The sequence below is a fragment of the Larus michahellis genome, chromosome 3 (assembly GCF_964199755.1).
Source record: "Larus michahellis chromosome 3, bLarMic1.1, whole genome shotgun sequence".
In the NCBI taxonomy this organism is placed as follows: Eukaryota; Metazoa; Chordata; class Aves; order Charadriiformes; family Laridae; genus Larus; species Larus michahellis.
In genome coordinates this window covers 80,345,312-80,367,085 of record NC_133898.1, presented here as the reverse complement: position 1 = coordinate 80,367,085, position 21,774 = coordinate 80,345,312, and the positions used below count along the sequence as shown (strand labels likewise).

The 21,774-nt window shown below is 37.5% G+C and overlaps 1 protein-coding gene across 4 annotated transcripts in view; it reads right to left on the bottom strand.

The window, feature by feature from the left end:
• REV3L (REV3 like, DNA directed polymerase zeta catalytic subunit) overlaps positions 1-21,774 on the bottom strand; it is a 123,479-nt gene that overhangs the window by 29,799 nt on the left and 71,906 nt on the right. For all 4 annotated transcript variants that reach the window (XM_074580932.1, XM_074580931.1, XM_074580934.1 and 1 more), the window contains 7 exons: positions 19,153-19,292; positions 12,013-16,213; positions 10,652-11,634; positions 10,230-10,312; positions 9,018-9,143; positions 7,272-7,464; positions 4,750-4,861 (listed from right to left, as the gene is read on the bottom strand). In XM_074580932.1, coding sequence (XP_074437033.1) covers positions 4,750-4,861; positions 7,272-7,464; positions 9,018-9,143; positions 10,230-10,312; positions 10,652-11,634; positions 12,013-16,213; positions 19,153-19,292 — 5,838 coding nt within the window. The remainder of the gene's footprint in view (positions 1-4,749; positions 4,862-7,271; positions 7,465-9,017; positions 9,144-10,229; positions 10,313-10,651; positions 11,635-12,012; positions 16,214-19,152; positions 19,293-21,774) is intronic.

Sequence of the window (21,774 nt, the reverse complement as noted above, 5' to 3'; positions counted from 1 at the left end):
TAACTGTGCACGGGAGCAGAATATTTGGCGACTCAAATACATAACTGAAATCTCTGAAAACATTTTTCCAGCTTGCTTTGGACAATAAAAATCCATAAAGTTGATACAGGACGTTAAATAAAGATTTATATATGAAAACGCCACAGAAGTTGATACTGGCCTGGAAAAAGAAGGTTAGATTAACACATCTCTATTTTAAAAAGAAAGCGTTGCTAGAGCATTTACAGAAGAACAAATATAATGCATTGCATCCAATACAAAAAATTGATTAGCATCATACAAGAATAAGATTATACAAAATATTTAAATGTTAAATATGAACATCTAAATAATTTACAAATGTTTTAGCCCAACAATCTTTAAGAAAAATCTTACAGCTTTATACTCTGTTTTTATACTTTCATCAGAAACTAATTCCATAGGGACAAAGAGCTGTGGGTGGCTGGTGAGTCTCAAGTTGCAGTAAATCTACTTTTTTTCAAGCCCATCCTATTTCCACATTTTCTGAGCGTCACAAATATGGGGACTATGCATTCCCACATGAATTCCCCAAATTTTGCTTCACTCGTGCCTGCAGGATCAGCCCTTTTCTGCTATCTGGTAGTATCTGCACTTATAGAAGAGTGGCACAATTTGCCTTAGAAGTGAAGGAGAGGCTCAGACATTTAATTTCTCTTTCATGGGAATCCACTGCTCCATCAGGCTTGGACATATCTAGTTTACCCATGTTCTTTAAATCTCCAAGACAAACATCCTTGTAGCATTCCATTCCTCCTCCTCAAACAGCCAGCTTTCCTGCATTTTGTACTGACTGGTTTAGGGAGCGATGTGAATGTGTTTAGTCTTTTTTCTGCCTTTAGGTTCAGACAGAGAGGTGGTTCTGTTTTACTTGTTCCAGCAGACAGATTCTTCCAATTTTTCTCCCAGCTCATTGCAGCTGACACCTTAGGATAAAGGAAGGGTCTATTCAAGAATGCTGTTCAGGCAGCATGACAGAATCCTTTAGGACTGCAAAATATGTACAGGCTCCATTTCAAGAAAACAAATAAATTAATTTCCCCTATGACAACTCCAAAGAGCCTACAACTTGGCTTTCTCTGCTGGTACATCACCCACACTGGCTGCAAAGGATGGGAAGGAGGTAGTTTCTCAGCTGCTTTATGCCAGTTTTGAGCTGAAGTCCTGTTTTTTTGTTTACAGCCAGAAGACAGCTTACAAAAGAAGGGAAAATTGGACCTATGTAGGTGAAGCTTCCTCTCAAACTCTAAGACGATTGTCAGGGTACCAAGATCCACTTTAATTATGTTTTTTTTGTTGCAAATCCATGTTGTTTATTCTTCCCTGCCTCCTCCAAACTCACCTCTATGGCTCCTCCTTTCAAGCTGTTCCCTGCCTCTCAACCCTGAAGCAGCTCAATATTTCAATACCTTTTAGAATCGAAGAGAATTACAATGATGTGCTTTCTTTTAGCTGTCTCTACATAGATTTTGGTACTCACACTTGTAAGTACTCCCATTTCACAGCTGAATCACTCCGAGTAATAATCTCCAAGAAATAAAGGTGCTTATTCCTCTCCATATTTGGACAAATCTGCTGTTTTTCAGCAGAGATGAAATCACAGATCACAATTCCAGAGAAACAATCAGGTCTACAGACCCCAAGATGACTTTCATTTGCCAACTGCCCTGAGTTAATTAGAGACAAAATCTACTAGCTTCGCAGAAGAACATTTAACCTGGTATTTACTTTACAGATGTCTAGGTGGAAACACATGTTAATCTTACTGTGGTCATTCAGATCTAGCACATGCTGAACAACTTCACAGTGAAGGTATAACTGAATTCAGCTTCAGCTCATCGATTCCAGTGAACTTTCTGGAGCAATACTCATCTTCAGTGAACATGTAACAGAGTAGCTTTAGTTCTGCTATAAAAAGTTAGATTTGGGAAACGCTCTTCAGTGTGGAAGAAAGCTAGTGGTGCAGCCCAAGAATAAAACATCAGCAAGCATTAAAACCTCAGTAATTTATCACTCTGCTTCAGCATCTGGGTATTTCAATATCAACTAGCACATTATAAAGACTATTTGTGTAGATACTCTGGGTCATTTGTTTGAAGACAAAACACTTGCAAATTTCTGATGGAAAAAGGGACCGATGAGCTAAGAGTATTGCAGGATGTGATACATTTCCCAGAAATCATCTTTCCCTCATCACTGTGCTGGGAACAGTGGTCAAGAATTCTCTACTGTGCTCTTCCAGAGTTTACATCTATTGACAAAAAGTGACAGAATCAACCACTTCTTATTTTCAATAGCCAGAATAGAACAAACTCAAAAGGCCTGAACAGAGAAGTAGAAGGCTGGAACTTGAAACATATGAGTATGTTCCACAACTTCACATATATGAAATAAGAGCAAGAATTAGGTCAACTACTAAGAGAATGACTAGAAATGGGAACAAGAATTCTTCAATTGGACTGCATAAGACAATTCCTCCCATAGCTAAGGTACCCTCTGTGCAGTGCACCAACAAGTTGCTAAAGTCTGTTCCTGGTATTGGCAATCAAGATTGAATAGATATTTATTGTGCCAGAAATCTGTAATTTCACTCTTCCACCCTTCCCTCCAACAGCCAAAGAGGCCAAGAATATGAATCAAAAGCAAGCTGCAGTCTCTCTGGGCATACTATTTGGTCACAAGAACCTAATATCCTCTAGTCTGGATAATCAGAAAAATCAGTATTTGAGAGACTGGCAAGGGCTGAAGGAACTAAATCTGCTGTACCAAGCCTGAAAAATAAAAGCAGAACGTACAGATACATACATCAGTATATAAGATACTGATATTGTCCTCTGCTGATAAAATTAAGGTGATTTTGAGTTCTGCTCCATGAACCCCAAGTGGTAATGCTTCTTAAACATGGCGCAATTGTTTTCTTTCTCTAATCTATCAGATCTACTAAGTGCACCAACCAGAACAACTAGAGTTCTGGTTTTTCCAGCTTGTGCTGGAAAAAATAACACTAGAAACAACAACAGAAGATTGTTTAAAAAATAATTCCTGATGCTGGAAGTTTTCATTAAAGCTGCTTCCTTGTTCATTTCCCATTGAGGAAGATTTTTGCAGTCCACTACTTTTTAATCGAGTAGTTTTAACATAGTTTTTTGTTCAGTTAAAGCTACTCTGGGCCTAGACACTTTTTTTGTGCTTAAGAAATTTAAAACATTTACGTCAGCAAAATTTATTATTCTCTTTTGCCTAGGCTACAGAAAACAAAGTCGGGAAAGAGCTTTAAACTGCAGATGTGGTCCAAGTTTTAAAAATATCTTTGAGGGTTCAGCAGAAATCTGATTCCTCAGGTGATATTGCATAGAGGGGGGAGGGAAGTAGACTAAGATGATGACAGCAGTCTGCCTCTCCATTAATAGATCAAATCTTTTATCTTCCAGCAATACAAGTTAACTAACTCAATCTTTGAAGATAAAGTTGTTGAGTCAAAAAGGCATGCTAGCACAGTGTTGAAAGAGAAGACCTCTTAAGAAGAGATTTCTCAGTCAGCAACCTGGTGATCGGTACATTCCACCTTGAAGTACTACAAAAATTGTATGGCTTTTTTTCATTCCGTAATGCCTTCAATATGCACAGATGTAGACTTCTTCTGTTCTTCATTGATAAATATATATTCTGACTGCTGAGTCCTCTCTCTCACACTCTTTATGTAGTGTCACTTTTTAAACTGGTGGAAATTTTTTCATTTATTGGTAGCTTCACATTCTCAGTAATTTTCCTAAGCTTGATGGAGCACTAGATTTCCAAGAAAGAGAAAAATAAAATTATGTTCCTTACCTGAATTTTGTCTTTTCTGAACAGGGATCTGCTGCTCTGTCAGGACCCACCCTGTGTTGGTTGCATTCAGCAACTCTTTTTGTATTCTGGCTTCATGGGGTTGGTCACTGTCTTTCTCATCAGAGGTTTTCTGGTTGGAGAGAGAAAGAATTGCAAATGTACTCTGCCTAGTACACATTTTTTTCTTGTGCCTCTATTCCAGCAGGGTGACTCATAGTTTAAATCTGTTTATTTTTCCTTGCAATTTTACAGCTTTGCACCTCTTGACAGTAGGGCCTGGAGAGACGTCTGCAGTTCCACCTACTCACCAGTCGAGAGGGCTACCAAACAGGCTTCCCAGTCTTGGTGGAGATGGGGAAAACGGGCAGTTTTCCAAATCTGATGGAGCAGGGGATTTCCATTCAGAGAAGACAAAACTAATGAAGGAAACTGATTTTTCAACTACCGGTTCTTTTAATCTGTCCATAGAAGTTTTAGTATCGTGTAGGTTTTTTTCTGTCTTGCCTCAGAGTCCCTAGAAAAATTCTTCCCATATGAGGGTTTTCTATAGATTTCAGCTCTGTTAATATCTACTATTCTGAGAGTTTCAGAGAGAAATGTGTAACAAATTCTGGGATTAACAGGAAAGGTTGTATGTTAAAGAAGATTACTTATATTTCTGATTTTGTTTCAAGACTGTAACTCAGCTGCTATAGAGGATCTGAATGTTCTTGCTGTCAGAGAAAAGGAAAAGCAAAAAATATTTTTATTTGAAAGACCACCATGCTTGTCCACTCTAGAGATAAGCCTTCAAGGGAAACAACAACAACAAAAATCAGTATTTGAGAGACTGGCAAGGCTTGAAGGAACTAAATCTGCTGTACCAAGCCTGAAAAATAAAAGCAGAACGTACAGATATGCTACCTTTTTACAATATTCACTACTTCCTGGAAAAGAGTTCTTTCATCAGTAGCGTAACTGACTTCTAGTCCTGTAACTCCAGATCTTGTGAGCAAGGGGGCTTGGTCTCTGCTCCCTAGAAAATAAAGTAAAACAAAAAAACATTACAATTTAGAAGGAATTACATTACTTTAGTCAACAAAGTTGCTTTAGAATAAAACATACAGCCAAAAAGAAGTATAGAACACAACCTATTTTTATCTTTAATACTAATTATTATCAGAATTAATTCCTTGGATTTATTTTGTTTCTCTTGGGTGGAAAAAGTTGTTCCTTTTGCTTTGTAAAATTCTACCATAGTGGTAATCTTGCACAAATTGTCAGATATAAATCAATTTGATTCAAGAGAAATTTCACCATTTTACATGTACAAGAGTCCAGCTATTACAAAATTATTTTTGAGTAAGAAATATTAAAAGACCATATGACAGCTCACTCCGTGTTTTCATGCAAAATATGTATTTTAATTGCTAGGTTAGAGTGGTGCTTTGCGAAATGCTTTGAAGAATGAAAATGCTACGTAACATAGTATAGTTCTTTTTCAGTACACTTTTTAAAAAACACTGCTAAGTTACTAATAGAAATGGAAAATCATGAGCAACTGTTCACTTAAGTGCACACTAGAGTGTCTACATTGATAATGTGTGAATAATAGCTAAATTTGTATGCATGCAGGAGATCAGCATTTGCCTTCTTATAAAAAAACCTCTTTAAATTAATAATATGCAACACATTATGTATTTATTTTCTCTATACAACCAATAGTAATATCTCTGATTAGGGCAGCAATCTGGATTTAAAAGGCATTCTACTTTGACACACTCTTAAAACCTTAAGAATTAAAAAAAGCGTGCTTTCAGAAACAGATGTTAAAATGAGTAATGTAACTTACAAAGTAATAATACAAAAAGGGGGGTAAAAAAAGAAAAGGTGTATCTCAATGTCAAGTCACTCCACAGGGAAGTCAAAAAGTTCTAGTTCTAACCAAGAAAATATTGACAGAACACATCAATTAAAGCGAGGAATGTCACAATAACATTTAAACATACCATTTTATTTCACTAACAAAACCAGATCAAAACCTTTGATTTTTCAAAATATTATTGGACCTCTTTACAGAGAGCTTTTTCCTGATAATTTATCAGTGGCACACACCTAAAGAGCCATAGTGGCTATACTGCGGAAAGTCTCACTTAGAAAGGTAACGGAGATACTTTTTTTAAAGATAGTAACAAGCATATAATACCAGAATAAACTTCACGGAGAATAATAAGAACTTAGCTTAACATGATACAGTATCTACAATACTTTGTAAAATAAACTGGTAAAAGAAGGAGCTGTTGCCTTAGTGCTAAATTTATTTTTGGTAGGTTTTTGTCCACACTTTAGATTTTAGACAGTATTTTGTGGTTTAATACACATTCACAGTGCCAAAGAAACCCTGAAAGAAAAGAGGACTTTTTGTTTTGTTTTTTTTTTTTACTAGCCTAAACCAGTGGTACTCAACCTTTAACAGCTGGAGAGCCACTTCTTTATTAAATGGAGTTGTAGAGCACCCTAAAAATCAAGTATCAACAGTGTGATTTTTTTTTTTCCCATCATGACACTTCAATGTGTGATGATGCTGCCTCAACATCATCACATATTGATACATCACGACATGACACATCAGCATCCTCTCTCCCAGCAGCATTCTGTCTTCAACCCCTTCTGGCTGCTAGGAAGGAGTGGGGTGAAGGGGTACAAGGGGCAAAAGGGCGAGTTTTTCCCTATTCTGCCCCACAGCTGCTGGGTGGGAGGTGATCTCTACTCTTACCTGTGGGGGGATCCCAGCAGCTCCTTTTCTTTCCCCCTATGGGAGGGGGAACTTCAGCGACTCCCACACTGCTGGTCCATTTGCTCAGTGCTCCCCGCGCTGCCTGATAGAGTGGAGCGCCGATCAGACGCCTACATTGCGAGAGCCGCCTGTAGGGCCATGAAGAGCCACATCCGGCTCTAGAGCCACAGGTTGAGTATCACTGGTCTAAACAAAGCCAAAAAGGTACAATAGAATAAGGGCCCCTGTTTAGATCCTAAAAGGATCAGATAAAACCACAAAAATAACCCTTAAGTAAAATATAAAACATCCTGTCTTGCTTTTAACATTTTCTACTTGTAGCTATCCAGCAACTCCAGTAGGAAACTAAAGGCAGGTTTTCCTATTTATACTTTTAGAACACTGCAGGAGCTTGTGCACAAGTATGCAAACATAGATATTTTGCACATGTGTATGTTATCTGCGGTTTACAGCCCATGCAATAGTTCTTTGGAAGATATAAGCAGGAAAACTCTCTCTATGTTTAATATGGCCATTCATCAACAGTCAACAAGACAAAATTAAATGAGCTAAATAGTAATATAGATACTCGATTATATTTTGCTTGCTACTGTTTGATTACTATGAAATAAGCATTTTTGTAAAATGTTAAGAAAAAAGAAATAAGAACCTTGGCTTGGGAGTGTCCTGTCTCTATCAACCACTATAGCACCAGTGATTTCTTTTTTATCAGTATTTGGCAGCGCTGTGTCTGATGAGATGCAATAGAATAAAGCACAGATCGGATCAAACTCTGGGTCTGGTTCCAAATCTCGTCTGGTTCGAGCATGTAACTCCATACTGATGAGGGTAAGGTGTTGGACCTACCGACAAATAAATACAGTAAGTTAGTATATTTTGGACCTTTCTTCAAAAATTTAAGAGGAGATTATAAGTGCAAATGAATTCATTGCAGACATTTATATGGTCATATTATATCGAAACTAAATGGTCACATGCGAAAATTAATAGAAATGATTAAACATGCATCGCTGGATCTCACTTTTTGCAAAAAGCATTATCTTGCAAAAGAAAAGATGATACACTTAATACATTTTTATACTCAGTTATTAAAATTCACTCTTTGTTTCTGAGCATTATCTTCTACCAAAAGCAGAAAATACAAACTAACAGAAATGCTCAGCTTCAACAATTGTAAACTCCTGTAATGCTTTCAAACAGATTTGCATATTGAACTGAAATAAATTTCTGGACAGATCAAGAAAAAAGAGTCAATGTTGGTCTTTATTTTCCTTTCCCTCCCTCACCCAAGACATGCAAACAAACATGAAGACTAAGTCACTTACAGGAAGATATGGAGAAACTTTCCTTTCACTTGCATTAATGAACTTCCACATCATGTTGCTACAGCTTTTGCAGAATGGTTTGCATGAAGAAAATGCTAATCCCTATATATTGTACAGTTTTGACTCTACAATAAATACCATAGTGTTTAATACTGTTTCAATGCTATGTTGTTGCTCTGTTGTCTTGCAGACTATAGTTGATAATGTGGACTAGTGGGCAAGTTGGAGGGATCACATGGGAAAAGTTACAAACATTTCTGAGTATGTAAGCTGCCCTGTGGGCAGCCTGATTTCCTCTAGATTTGCATCATAAATCACTACGGCCATCACTCAAATGAAATTTTACTATCAAGCTCCATCTCCATTTCGTGCAAAATCATTATTTTCTTGTGGCTTCTCCTGTGTCATCTACTCAGCATATAAAACTTCCATCTCCCCATGTCATCTGTAAATTGGTCAACAGCTAATTCCAAGCCATGGACGTGGTGACTGTCTGGGAGCACACACATGCTGGCTGGCCATTTAGCAGCCAAACACAGCAGTATTCACCAATTTTGAACTCTCTTCCCAGACCAACCACCGATCTACATGAAATATGTGGAGGCACTCTTTGAGACATGTACCATTTTGTTAAATGTAGTAGGAACTGGCCAAGAGGTTCAGAAAGTAACACGTGAAGATACAGGGAAGGCCCAACTGAATGAAGGCAGATGCCTTGTTTCTTAAGAAAACAATTAATGAAAGTTATGCTCAACTAGTTTTTCCAGTAATGTTTTTATATAAAACTTACTATTTCTTCCTTCTGATCTTTCCCTTATTTTTATTTTTTAAAGGAAGGTTTACCACCTTCTCAACAAAAATACCACGAAATTTAGTTTAATATTATTAAATAAAGGCACTTGGAGATCAAGCTGAAAGTAGTAGAGCCACTACTTAAAGCTGCAGACATCACACACTGACTCATTTTAAGTCAGGCAGGGACCAAGGAGGAAAAGATTTTTAAATTCTGCCATTATAAAACTGGTTTGATAAACTATTGTTTTATAAAATAACACATAATGGTAAGTTACCTCATGTAAAGATTTTGCTTCCTGCAGGTTTTCCACACTGACTTTAAAACCATAAGTGTTATTTAAAGATGGTCCTTCAATCTGAGAAGTGTCTTTCTTTGGAGCACCGAGAGCAGCAAATTGATTCTTATTGCGGGAAGGGGGAGGGGAAAAAAAAAAAGCAGCACAGTATAATATTGAAAAAATTATAGGTTGTGAAATTCATATGCAATATCTTAAAGACAAATTTATCAATGAAAATGCAAATACTACACTACAATACCTAAAAAAAAAGCTTTCACTATCCCCACTCTAGTCATTTTTCAACAGGGGAACAACAGTTGTATCTTTCTGCCTTTTAGGAATAATTTTAATGAAATCTCACAGTAAAGCAAGAGGCAGTTTGAAATACTTAAAAACCCCAAACACACACAGAAAAACCCCAAACCACACATATTGGCTTTCCTAGAAGCCTGAGTACAGAGGAACCATCAAATCTCTATTCTCTCTTGAGCAACAATTCATCAAAAACCTCTGTTTCAGTCACCCCTTTTTTAGGCACTGAATTAAGGGTACACTTAAACACCCACTTGAACTGGGTCAAAAATGTTGAGAACAAAAGAAAAGACTATTGGGTCATTTCGGTAATGCGCATACCCCACCGTTCTGTTACCAACATGGGTAGCAGAAACACTAGGGAAAACATGCAAGTGATGATTTTACGTGATCTATTCCCTTTTTACTCTGTCAGAATACCAGTGCCATTCACCGCTTACGTTGTTTTCAGAAAATGCTTAGAACACAGTCTGAAAACTAATATGCACATAGACACATAAACATACATGTCTCTGTGTGTATACACACACACACACACATATATATATAAAAGGGAAATCACAATAGAATTTGAAAAGGATGTTGTAACTAAAAGAGCAAAACAATATCCTTACACAGAGTCTCTTTAGTGTTTCATTAGTGTCTCATCCTGAATCACATAACATACTCTCAATATGTAACTTTTTCTCCTCCCTGCAAATTAAACTGATTTCTTCTTCCTAACTTTGAATGTACACTGATTCTACAGCAATTGCACCCTACCATTTTAAATGTGTTTTCAACATCTTAACAGCAGAAGAAAAAAACAACACAGGAGAACACAGAAGAAGAGAGAGAATGGAAATGTATATGTGTGGCATAATAAAAATACATCCATACATAAAAATCTTAATTTACCTTCATTTGTGTGGTTAGAAGTACTCTTCGAAGACCATCAGTATTAATTCCCCTCTTGTGGCTCAGTTTCTGGGCTTTTGGTTCTGTAAACATGTATGAGTGCAAAACCATTTATCCTCAATAATATTGTCTAAACGTTAAACAGAACGCTGTAAACACCTAGAGGCATTTGGTTAACATTATAAACAAATATTATATATATAAACAAATACAATAGCAAACGGGTGTTCTGCTTCTAGACTTTTTTCATAAGTCATAGTTACATTAACAATAATGCACAGGCCTTTTCCTTTCCAAAACCAGTTTTAAATATATTTTTGTGGAGATATAATTCTTTTCTCATCGTGTCAAAAGAAATATAATACCTTATCATATTCAGATTTTGTTTTGTGCGTATCATTAGAATCACTTAATGGATTTACCTGTGGATAAAGGAGTAAACCCAAGAACTTCAGGTACTCCATCTTGATTTTTTCTCTGCACAATGGGTGTACTATGCAGGCAAACACATTCAGAATTTCCAGGATCTTCATTAGCTGGAAATGGAGACGTGTCAAAGGATGTCCTAACGTTCTCTTGGGCAGATGGAGAGTTTTGTGCACTTCCAACAGGTACTACATCATTTCCTTCCACAGAAGACAAAACAACATCCTGACTTCTCCACTCTGTGTCTTCTGAATTGGACTGCTTGGGATCTGGGGATGCTACTTGCTGCCAAGGAGGAAGTACTGGAGAATCTGGTGAACTGTAACTGACATAATAATCTTCCTCCTCCTCCTCCTTATCATGTTCTAGTGTTGAAGGAATAAGTGTCTTGCTTTCACATGGAGTTTTATTAGAGTCTATGTCATTTTTAGTATTTATAGAAGTTTCTATAGTGCTTATAGGCTTATCACAGGTTTCCTTGGTTTGTGTTTTTGTGGTTTCTGCCACAGAAGCAGGAGAATTCTTTGTAGGCACAACGGGTCTTTCATCTTCCAGGCTAGATAAATTTAAATCTTTACCTGCTTTTACTACTTCTATAGATTTCTCTTCAGATGATACTGCAGAGCTGAAATTTTCAGCTACCTTTTCCAGCTCAGCAGGATGATTCTTAGGCAATTTCTTGAAATGTTCATACTCTTCTTTGGCATGAAGCCATATCTGAACTTGCTGTTGGCTTGGAGCACACTTGCATGGCATTATGACTATTTTTTTGTCTTCACTAGTTTTATGGCTATTACTTTCTCTTTTGTTAACAGTAGAGTGACCGTATCGGGGAGGAGATCCTGGTCTAGGACTTTCTGTCATTGCTGAAAATGCAGTCTTCCAGAGACGTAGACCTTCTAAAGAGAAGTCTCCCTCAAACTCAAGCAGGTCATTTGGAAGCCTAGTTTCCACTGTGAGAAGCCGCCCTCCAATCTCCCTGTGAAGAAAATAGTTTGAATTATTGTCTTGCTCTATACTGCACTGCAGGCAGTCCTCAAGATGATATACAAGCAGGGTCCTGTTAATTAGTTTTCTTTCTATGTAACTCCTGTGGGAAGCATCTTTCTTTTACACACCAAGCAGGCACATTCCCACTTACTACGATAACATCAGGCAATAAAAAAAAACAAAGCGTCATGAATGAAAATGGGTATTTGCACCGGAAGTACAGTAATTTTCAGCTTCAAATGTATGTATATCAGATGGGATCTTCCACGAATCTGTGCCACATAACAGCATAAAATTGTTTACAGGAATAAATTAAATTTAATATAATCACAAGCATATGTAGAGAGAAATGCATTTCACACAGTACCTTGGCTTTTCTGGAGCATCTGAAGGATTGCTGCAAAATGGTTCCTGATAAATCGTTTCCGCAAGATCATGATCCAGCAAAGTTGCCATGATTTCTTCACGACTAGGTGGAGACATGAGAGGCTTAAGAATGTGAGCAGTACGAGGTGTAAAACTTCCATTCTTTGATTGTGAGGGAGAACTGGTTGATCTTGGTGAACTATCTGGAGTTGGAGTTAATGCCTCATTGTTTCTTGAAACATATAATTCTAAATCCTCAGAAGCTGCATCTATAAGTTCACCATCAGGAGAAGACAATATGGATGTAAAAGAGGTATTAACTGAATCAAGTGGTTGACAGGGTTCAAAAGTGGTTTCTTTTCTAATGTGGCTTTGAATCCAGTCTGAGCTGGTTGGCTGAGGAAGGTTAAGAAATCTCTCTTTATTTACTGAATTTCTATTCAATTTGAATTTTTCATTTAAACAGACCTCAGTTTCTTGCGTACAAGAGGTATCAATAGAACTAGATCTAGAAGTTGAAGGATGAACATTTTTCCTCCATTGGCTATGGCAGTGGTTCTCATTATTGTCCAGTGAGGTTTTCTCAAAAAGCTCAGGGCTCAGGGCACCAGACCTTATCCATTTACTTGTGCTTGACGAACGCTGCTTTTCTTCCTCAGGTTTTTGGTCATTATGACACAGAAAGTCATTTTCTGTTGTTTGTCCAGAACCAAGATCTTGAACTGCATCACTCAAGAATTTCTGTGGCAAATTTTGATCTGCTGGGACAAACTGGCTTGCGGAATAAAAACTACAAAATCCAGTTTGTCCTATAGTATTAATATCAAAGTTGTAATTGTGGTCTGGAGACAAGCTGTCTTCAAGTGAGTAGCAGCTTTCAAAACCAGGGTCTGAAAAAAAAATGGGGCTGTCATCAGACACAGAGTGATCAATGCGACTAGTGATATGCTGGCTTAAAGACTCCATTTTTGAAAGTTTTGGTGTTTTTTCTTTAGGCTTTGTATTCCTGGGAGCACGAGATTTTCTTGGCGATGCGACTGACCGTGACCTTTTGATTGCTTTATTCTGTTCAAGAGGACATGGTATACTCCTGCTCAGCTGTGTTTTAGCCGGTAATGGTTCCTGTGTAACATTTGCATTCTGAGCTTTCTGCTGTCTCTTTTGGAGTAACTCTTTCAAAACAGCTAGGCCAGACTGTCCTTCACTGAATGCTGATGGGGCCACTATAGTCCTGTTTTTATACTGGGAGATGGGTTTTGGTTGCACGGTTGTTTCTGACAGAGACCTTTGTTTTACTGTTTCAGGTTTAAAGTGTGACATATCCAAAATAAATCCTCTCTGGTTTTGATCCCAATGTAACTGTTTCACTGGACTCTTCAGAGACGTTACAAAACAGTTCTTAGGCAACTGAAGTGGCCCAGGGCTTTCCTCAGATGACTTAAGAATAGAAGAACAAGGATCAGAATGCTTGGATGCCTCTGGTAAACAAAAAATCTGCTGTTGATTACTGTCTTTACAATGCAAATAGCTAGTAGCATGTAACTGATCCATCTTTGCTGTGTCCAAAGAATCACGAGCTTCATTTAATTTCGCAGCTGGTGGTAAATATCTGTTTTGCAAATTTTTTATCTCTTCTGCTTTTGCAGAATTCTTATCTTTAGAGATGCGCGCATTCTGTGTTACCTGAGTTGAGTGATTAGATGGATCAAATATGTTTTGAATGAGAGCAGAATCCTTCATTCTAAATATAGCACTTTGAGTCCTGGGCCTTTGAGAGCTCATTTTTGGTACTTCCTTTTCAGATGCCAGAGGAGTAGATGCAAAAGATGCATGAGGGTCTTCTCGTGGAGCAGGTAAACCCTGTGCATCTACAGGCTTATCAACTTCCATCAATGAATGAAAACAGTCTGATGAATGACCTTGTGCATCAGCTGCTGCAGGGACCTGTGCTGACGGTAGATATCCTGCTGAATAGCCAGGAAGAGGACTGTCTTTCCGGTTATGAAGTGGTTGTGAGTTGACGGAGCTGTAAGAAATCTCGGGCAGATCTTGACGTTTCAGCATAAATTTCAATTCTGCAGTAGAGCGAGTATTTCCTTTTTCATCTTTTAATACAATGCGCTTTCTTGAGGATGCCTTTTCAGCTGTTTTTTGTCTTTGTTTTGTTCTAGGTTTCTTCTTTCCATCATCTGCTGTTTTATCAGCCTGACTAATCTTTTTCTTTTTCTTAGTAGATACAGTGGGGCTAACAAATTTCTTTTTACATTTCTTAACCTGAGTTTTTGCTCGACTATTTTTTCCTACACTAGAATTAACAGTCTTGCTGTTGTACATACTGGGCCCCCTACTAAATAAAGCTTCTCTGTCCAGGTTGGTCAAAATTTCTTCGGCTTTTGGATCAGTGGGAGACCAGCAGCGAGGTGGAGATGTGTTTACTGGGCTTGTGCTTCTCTCAGAAAGAAAACCTAACTTAGACATAACATCACTATAGTTATAGTCACAGTCTTCAGCTTCAGCATTATAGGATGGTGAGGGAGGAGAAAGAATTGTATGAGTCCTTTTTCTGAAAGATAAAGTTCTTTTAATGTTTTTACTACCTGTTTTTTGTGGTTTTCCAGCTTTTTTCTTGGTTGACTTATGTTTTGCTTTCCTTTTGTGACTTTTCTTTGGTGTTAGTGGATAAATAGGATATTTGGTTGCAGGAGAGTCAGGAACTTTTGGCCAAAAGTCCTTTAAAGGTGCAAGCTTTTTATATAAGTTCATCTTTTCCTCTGTGAGTACTACTCTTTCCTCACTAGAATCTACTTTCCCTAGTTTAACAAGCATATTTTTTCTCCCTCTAAATCTATTGATGATAATATACTTAATAATAACAGGTGGCAATTTTTTAGACAGTTTTCTACGCTTTCGAGACTTCTGAGACCCATCCATACTTTCAACACTTTCTGTTGGTTGAGGTAGATTAATTTTTGAGTTGTGTGCGACAAAGCTTGATTCACTGTCTTCAGTCTCATAATTTACCTTCCGTTTCGTTCGGAGCGTGTATTTATTCCCACATAATCCAAATGACTGCTCCGTTTCAAGAGATCCATCTGCAAACTGGCAGTCAGTATAATTAGCAGTACTTGTAGGCATTTTGTTTTCACAAGCCTCAAGAGGAACTTGAACTAAGTCACTAGGTAAAGCACTATCCTTATCAGGAATGTTACTACAAGCATCACCTTGTGTATAGCAGCTTTCCTTCACTGATGCAACATCATTTACACGTGGGGGCTCTTGATGATTGATAAAACTATGTTTCTTTTTATTGAGCTTCAACCTGGACTGTTTGTTGCCTTGCTGTAATTTATATGTCACGGGAGCTAACTTCTGTGGTCGACTAAGACAATTAGAAAGAACAACACTAGGAAAGAACATGTAATGCGCTGCTTGTTGACTGAGGCTTGGCTTTTCTGCCTTATGCTCCTGAAATTCTTCATACCTAATTTTAAGCTTATTAAGGCCACCTTCATCAGTGTTATTTTCAAGTGAATGTACCACAGTTCGACTGCCTCCTGAACAAGACACCAACTCACAATTTTCTGAAACTGTTGCTGGAAAAAAACTATTTATACTTGCACTGCTGGATTTTTCACTCACTTCAGAGGACATTTTACCTTTGGAGTGGCTCAAATCAGAAAAGTTATATAAGTTTTTATTCAACATGCTGTCACCAATGTGGCGGCCCACATGCATAAAAGAGACGTCCTTTTCAGCCTTCCTGATGCTAGTATACTTCCTACTAGGTATCTGTCTGCTCACTGGTGAAATATCATCTTCGTACTCAAAAATACTATTTTCACATGAAGGAACTGGGAGAGTATCTTTCTTGTTACTCTCTTTGTGAGAGTTTTCTGCATGGGTACTATTGCTGAATGGAGCTGGGTACTTTGCTGAGTAAGTGCTTTCTTTTGTAAGAGAATGGACTGAAAGTTCAGGTCTTGTTTCTGTGTTTGGTTGCGAGAGGTCTTCTACTAAATCTTCATTATTCAAAACGTGGTTAGAAAGGGCACTTGTGTGTTTACACTGAAAAGTAATTTTAGCAGAAGATGGGGGTTCTAGCGTAGCAGCATCTTTGTGAAAGATTGAGGTCTTTACAGACATTTTGCTTGTTGCAATGACGGAGGAGTGAGTTCGAGAACTTTCATTATTCAAAGGATTGTCTGAAATGGAAGACAAGCAATTTTACTCTAGTTTTCCTGTAAAAAAAAAATAACCTAAGGCACTAACCATTTTAATGATATTTTCCTGAAAGCCCTCCCACCTAAAGAAGAAACAAACCTCTTCTAAATCACATTGCATTTATGATCATGACAACTACAGACCCTGAGTACATGAGTTGCTTTATCAAAATCATGTTGTCAGTGTATTTGTCTCAGCCATTCTGTCAGTTACTCCTAAACGGTACACTTGCATACAATTGCCAAAGATTTCATGTTCATTTTCTGAAAGAAGGCTTCTAAAAATCACTTTCAGATAACAAAATACAAACAGACTGATTTCTAGAAAAGCTTGTATCCCAAAGTATGCATACTCATTGGTCTGAAAAACAAAGAATTTGGATGAATTTCCCCATACAGAAAAGTCATTGCACAGAAAGCTAAAGTACTATCTTACAACATGGTAAAGGCATTGTATTAACCGTCTTCTGTGCTAAGCATAGGTAGTTGCTGCACTTTTGTAAAGCAGAGCTATCTGCCACCCATTCAGGTGTCTATGCAAGGAGCTCGCACCATTTAGTTAGATCAGGAATTCATATCCATGCATTAATGTTCCCACGCAGATCTGTGACCAGTGTGTGTTGTGGTAACTGTCCTGTACAGACTTATCACATGATACCTGGGACTGTTTCTCTCTTCCACTGACACTCACACCACATTTACTGCAGGGTAAGTGTGGACAGGCAGGTGGTAAGTAACAAATTAACAACTGGTTTGCAGCAACCGTGTGCTTGCTCACAACCACAATGAACACCAAGTAATTTGAAGGAGTTTATTCCTCTGCAAAGAGGCAGTTACCACAGAGCTCCTGGCACACAACATTTTGCTCATGTGTCCACATCTTCAGCTGCAACGCTGAAGGGTGAGAGGAGTTCCGAAACATGCTGTATGACCTGGAAGCACATGCTGCACGCTGCCATGCTAGACGGGGGATCCTTTGGGCCTTTACTCTAAGTCCCAACCAATTTGGGGATTATTTTAGATTCTTGCTGCCTTCAGTTTAGCAATTTATTTGTTGCCAGGTGAGAAAAAGAAAAGGATGTCTCAATCCGTTTCTAACAGCATTTTCTAATGTATACACGGAGTCCCTGAGCTGTGAAACACAGGTGGGAGATGCTGCCTATGATTCTTTGAGGGTAGGAGTCCACACAAAGAATGAGGATGATTAACTGAAAACCAAGAAAATGGGAGTTTAGTGAAGTGTCAACAAACACTTGGAAGATACCTGACTATTCAGATACAAAAATTGCAAAAGTACTTGTCAGTCAGCCAGATGTTATGGACACAGATTCATGTGTGGATAAGCATTTTCTAATTCAGAGGAACTGGACTGAGATCTGTTTTGAATTTACTGTATCTCCCATTATAAGAAGTTGATGTAAAAGTTCATAGTAATAAACTCATTCTAAGCTGACATTCTTCTGCACATGATATTTCATATACTTAAAATATCCTAAAATTTAAACAATTTAAGATACAGTCTCATCAGCCAGAAGCATCCCTTTTTACATTAAATTACAAAGTATTGCAAATAGGGAAAAGACAATTGTATATTTTGCAAAACCAAATCATATTAGTAGTACATCAAGTCACGTATTAACCCTACCATTATACCTATAAAAGCAAAGGAAAAAGCAAACTATGCTTTAAACAGTGAACACAAAAGAATAGCTGTGGTTGTCTATGCAACAAGATCACATGGCTCACTTTCTCTACCACAGAATTGCTAACAGATACATTAAGACACATGTATTCTAGATACTAATATATGATGTTTGTTATTTTTGTCCAATAGCTTCAAGAGACACAAACCAATACAGAAATTTTGTAAAGGATTACATTTCTGTCCCGAAGAGCAAATGCAATAAATAGTAAATTAGGTACACACATGAGCACAAACAAGATTTACATTAACCAGTTTGTACTATGGATTAAGAAAGAAGCTTCTGTACAAAATTATGTTAGCCACAAATTTCAAAGGCAATGAAGTATGACTAATACAACATTTCTAAACAAAGAACAACAATTACTGTTGATTAGACCACGAAGAAAAGTGAACCTAATCATAAGAAAAGCCTAGATACAGATATATATTTTTCCCCACAAGATCCATACATTTTACATTGTTTTGCTCAACAGAATTTTATAAATGTGAAAATATACAGATTGTCTAATGAAACAAAAAATAATATTTCTGTATTTGCGTAACCTCAAAGTGTGCATTGTATTAACTAAGGTTATTTGATCAAAGACAGCAGGTGATAAAGACATGGCAAGAGATATCTCTACAGATTAATTTAATTTTTTTATAGATTTTTAAAGGCAGTTTCTTCTGCATCAGATTTGTCATTGCATATTTTTAACTCATGCAATCCCAAAACATGAACATGCAATCTGCTGAATGAAACATAGGCTCACTGTATTTTAGTGTGTGTGGCAAATACTTGCAAAGCAAAGAACCATCTAAATTCACACAATAATACATTGACTATTTACAATGAAATCCTAGCAGGATAAATGATCCTACAGAATTATTAATTTTGACACCATATTTGCATAACAAATACTAACAGAAAAATACCCCTTGCAACAAGGTAACTATCTTTTCCATACAACTAATAAAACAATGTCCTTTTTTTGATCATTAATACAATAGGAAAAGCAGATTCTGGTAATTCGTTGAGGACATTGAGATTAAAATATTGTTGGCTTATAAGGAAGATGTTAAGGGTCTACCTCTGCAATCCATTGAGAGCACTTCCTTCCATTTGAAACAAGAATTTAAAACGGTTAGCACTTTTGAGAATTAGCAAATTGATCTGGAAACGAACTATGACCCAGGAAATAATTCAACTTCTAAAGCTGTTTTTCTGTTTACTTACCACCATTTTCATCTGCAGTCCCATCTAACTGAGGTATAGAGAGATTAGTTAGGAGCATATTGTTACCACTCCACTCCATTTCTTCCTCTGAAGATGAATCCTCTTCTGTTGAACTTCGATGTGTATTTTTGCCAGCTGACCTAGAGAAAATGAAGGAACTAATTAATGCACAATACTTCTCTTAGAAAATACCAATAACCACACGGAACCTCAAAATCAAAGGGGAGTGGTGCTATGTGGTTGTGCAATTTGGGGAAGCAAAGGGAAACAAAAAATTGTTACATTTCTCACTGAGAAACTTAAAATATTATTCAATGTTACTATTTTAAGAGGCAACAGTGGCAGCCAACCATTTAAAAACTTCAGACAAAACTAGCAGGATTCACTAGCTTAAGAAGTTAGAGAAGGCATTTAGATGCCTAATTTTATTTCAATTTACTGAAATTTAATTTAATTGCTTGAAAGTGCTTGATATTTGAAGACTAAACCAACCATGCAAAATTATTTTAGTTTAGCTTTTAGCAAACAGATGTTTGCCTTTTTTTTTTTTAAGGGATCTTTACTATATTATAACAATTCTCTCTCATCAGGCTTAACTAAAGCACAACCATCAAAATGATGTTTGTTTCCATCCCTCCTTGAACATTCTGAAGTTGCTGTTGCTAATACTGGATCAAATCCAGCTGAGGAGCATCAGGGTGACTGGGGGCTGGAGCACATGATGCATAAGGAAAGGCTAAGGGAAAACGATTTATTCAGTCTTGAGAAAAAACTACGAGGAGATGCTTGCTCTTGCACTTGTCATGTAACCAATAAGTGGATATAAAGATGATGAAACCAGATTCAGAGGTGCACGGTGATATGAAAAGGGCAATAAGCACGGGGCTGCCTCAGGGAATGTTGTGTACAAGGAAAACATTCTTCGTTACGAGGATGTTCAAACACTGGAACATGTTGCCCACGTAGGCTGTGCAATCTCCATCTTTGGAGATACTCCAACCTTGACCAGACAAGGCCCTGAGCAACTGGATCGACCCAAAGTTGCTTTGACCAGGGCACTGGCCTACATAGCATTTAGATGTTTCTGCCAACCTGAATTATGCTATAATCCTGGGCATGACGCAAATCTTTGTCGACTTTAGTAAGGCCAGTCAAGCTGGAGACAACTTCTGCAGATAACAACTTGGATCTCTCTGCATTCAAGCTCATCAGTTTAGATTCCTGGAAAATTTGTGTAACACAGTATGATAAACCAGTCCAGGTCTCAGCAGGCTTTCTTCTCCAGTTCAGCACAAATCAAACACAAGCCATTTAATTCAGTCAGTAGGGTGTTGTTGTTGCTCATTATCTCAATATATTTTCTGAGATAATGTAAGATTGGTGAATATCCAATAACAGAAAAGTGATAGTATGGATACAGTAGGATGAGTTAGGAAAAAGTACAGACAGAACGAGTCTGAGCAGAATAAGGCTGGATCCATTGTCAGACTCAAACTGGCTCTCTATGCATGAGCAGAATCATGCAGGGGGCAGAGATACCCATGCTCTGTTGTGAAGACAATCCAAATTCTGCAGAGATCATACTGAAACAAAGCTTGTAATTCCCTCTGAACAGGAGTTGACTCCCTGTGGAGGCACCCAGTATGTACCTTCTCCCTAGTGCTTTCTGTCTGGGATTAAGATGTAGGCAGATATGAGCGTGAGCCATCTCATCGAGTCTGATGAGTTTTTAAATAGGATTCTTTATTGCATAAAAGCAGTTAATTGCTTCAGGATCCTACCTGACTCCAGAAGTTGTACAGTCATGCCCATACAGAGATGTGCCTGAGCTAATAAATTCTGCAAGGTATAGGCTGGTTTTACACAGAAACTACCACTAAACTGAAGATTAACATTAATTGTTTTATAGAAAATTCCAACTTTTCAGACTACTGTGAGGGGGAAAAAAAAGAAAAGAAAAGAAAATCAAAGGTCAGATAGGAAAAGTAGCTTTAGAGATGAATTATCTCTAGAACTAGGACACTAATGATCTAACTTCTGATTCTGTTAGAACTTTTCTGTATGCCTTCAGGAAAGAAAAGATTAAATATTTTTATCCCTCTCTTGCTCTCTGAATCATAGTATAATTATGATTTCTGATGTAAAAAAACCCAAATATCAAAATGTTGTGTCTGTGAAGTCTCTCATCTTTCAAACAGAATTATAAATACCAGAAGGTCTGCCCAAAGCAGAGGTGAACAGAAACTGGATATAGCTTCTTTCAACGCCTGTCAGTGCAGACTGTACAAAAGGTCATTACAACCTGAGAAGGTGTTCCAAGAATCTTGGCCTTAAAAATATTCAAGCTACTGACCTTTAGCAGTCCAGCAGAGTGAGTAACATTCATGTTTTGATTTAAGCTTTGAGCATGGAAACAAATGGGTGTTTTTCTTAGGCTTTCTGGGTCAGCCTTCATAAGAATACTTCTTAAATATTCACTTGCGTAAAAGTTACAGGCACATGAGATGTACAAGATACATCTTAACATCTGTACTACATGCAAGGTGTGACCTTAAAAGGAGGTTACAACTACAGTTTTTTGCATTTGGATCTCTAGGACAAAAAAAATACTCAATTTTTCCT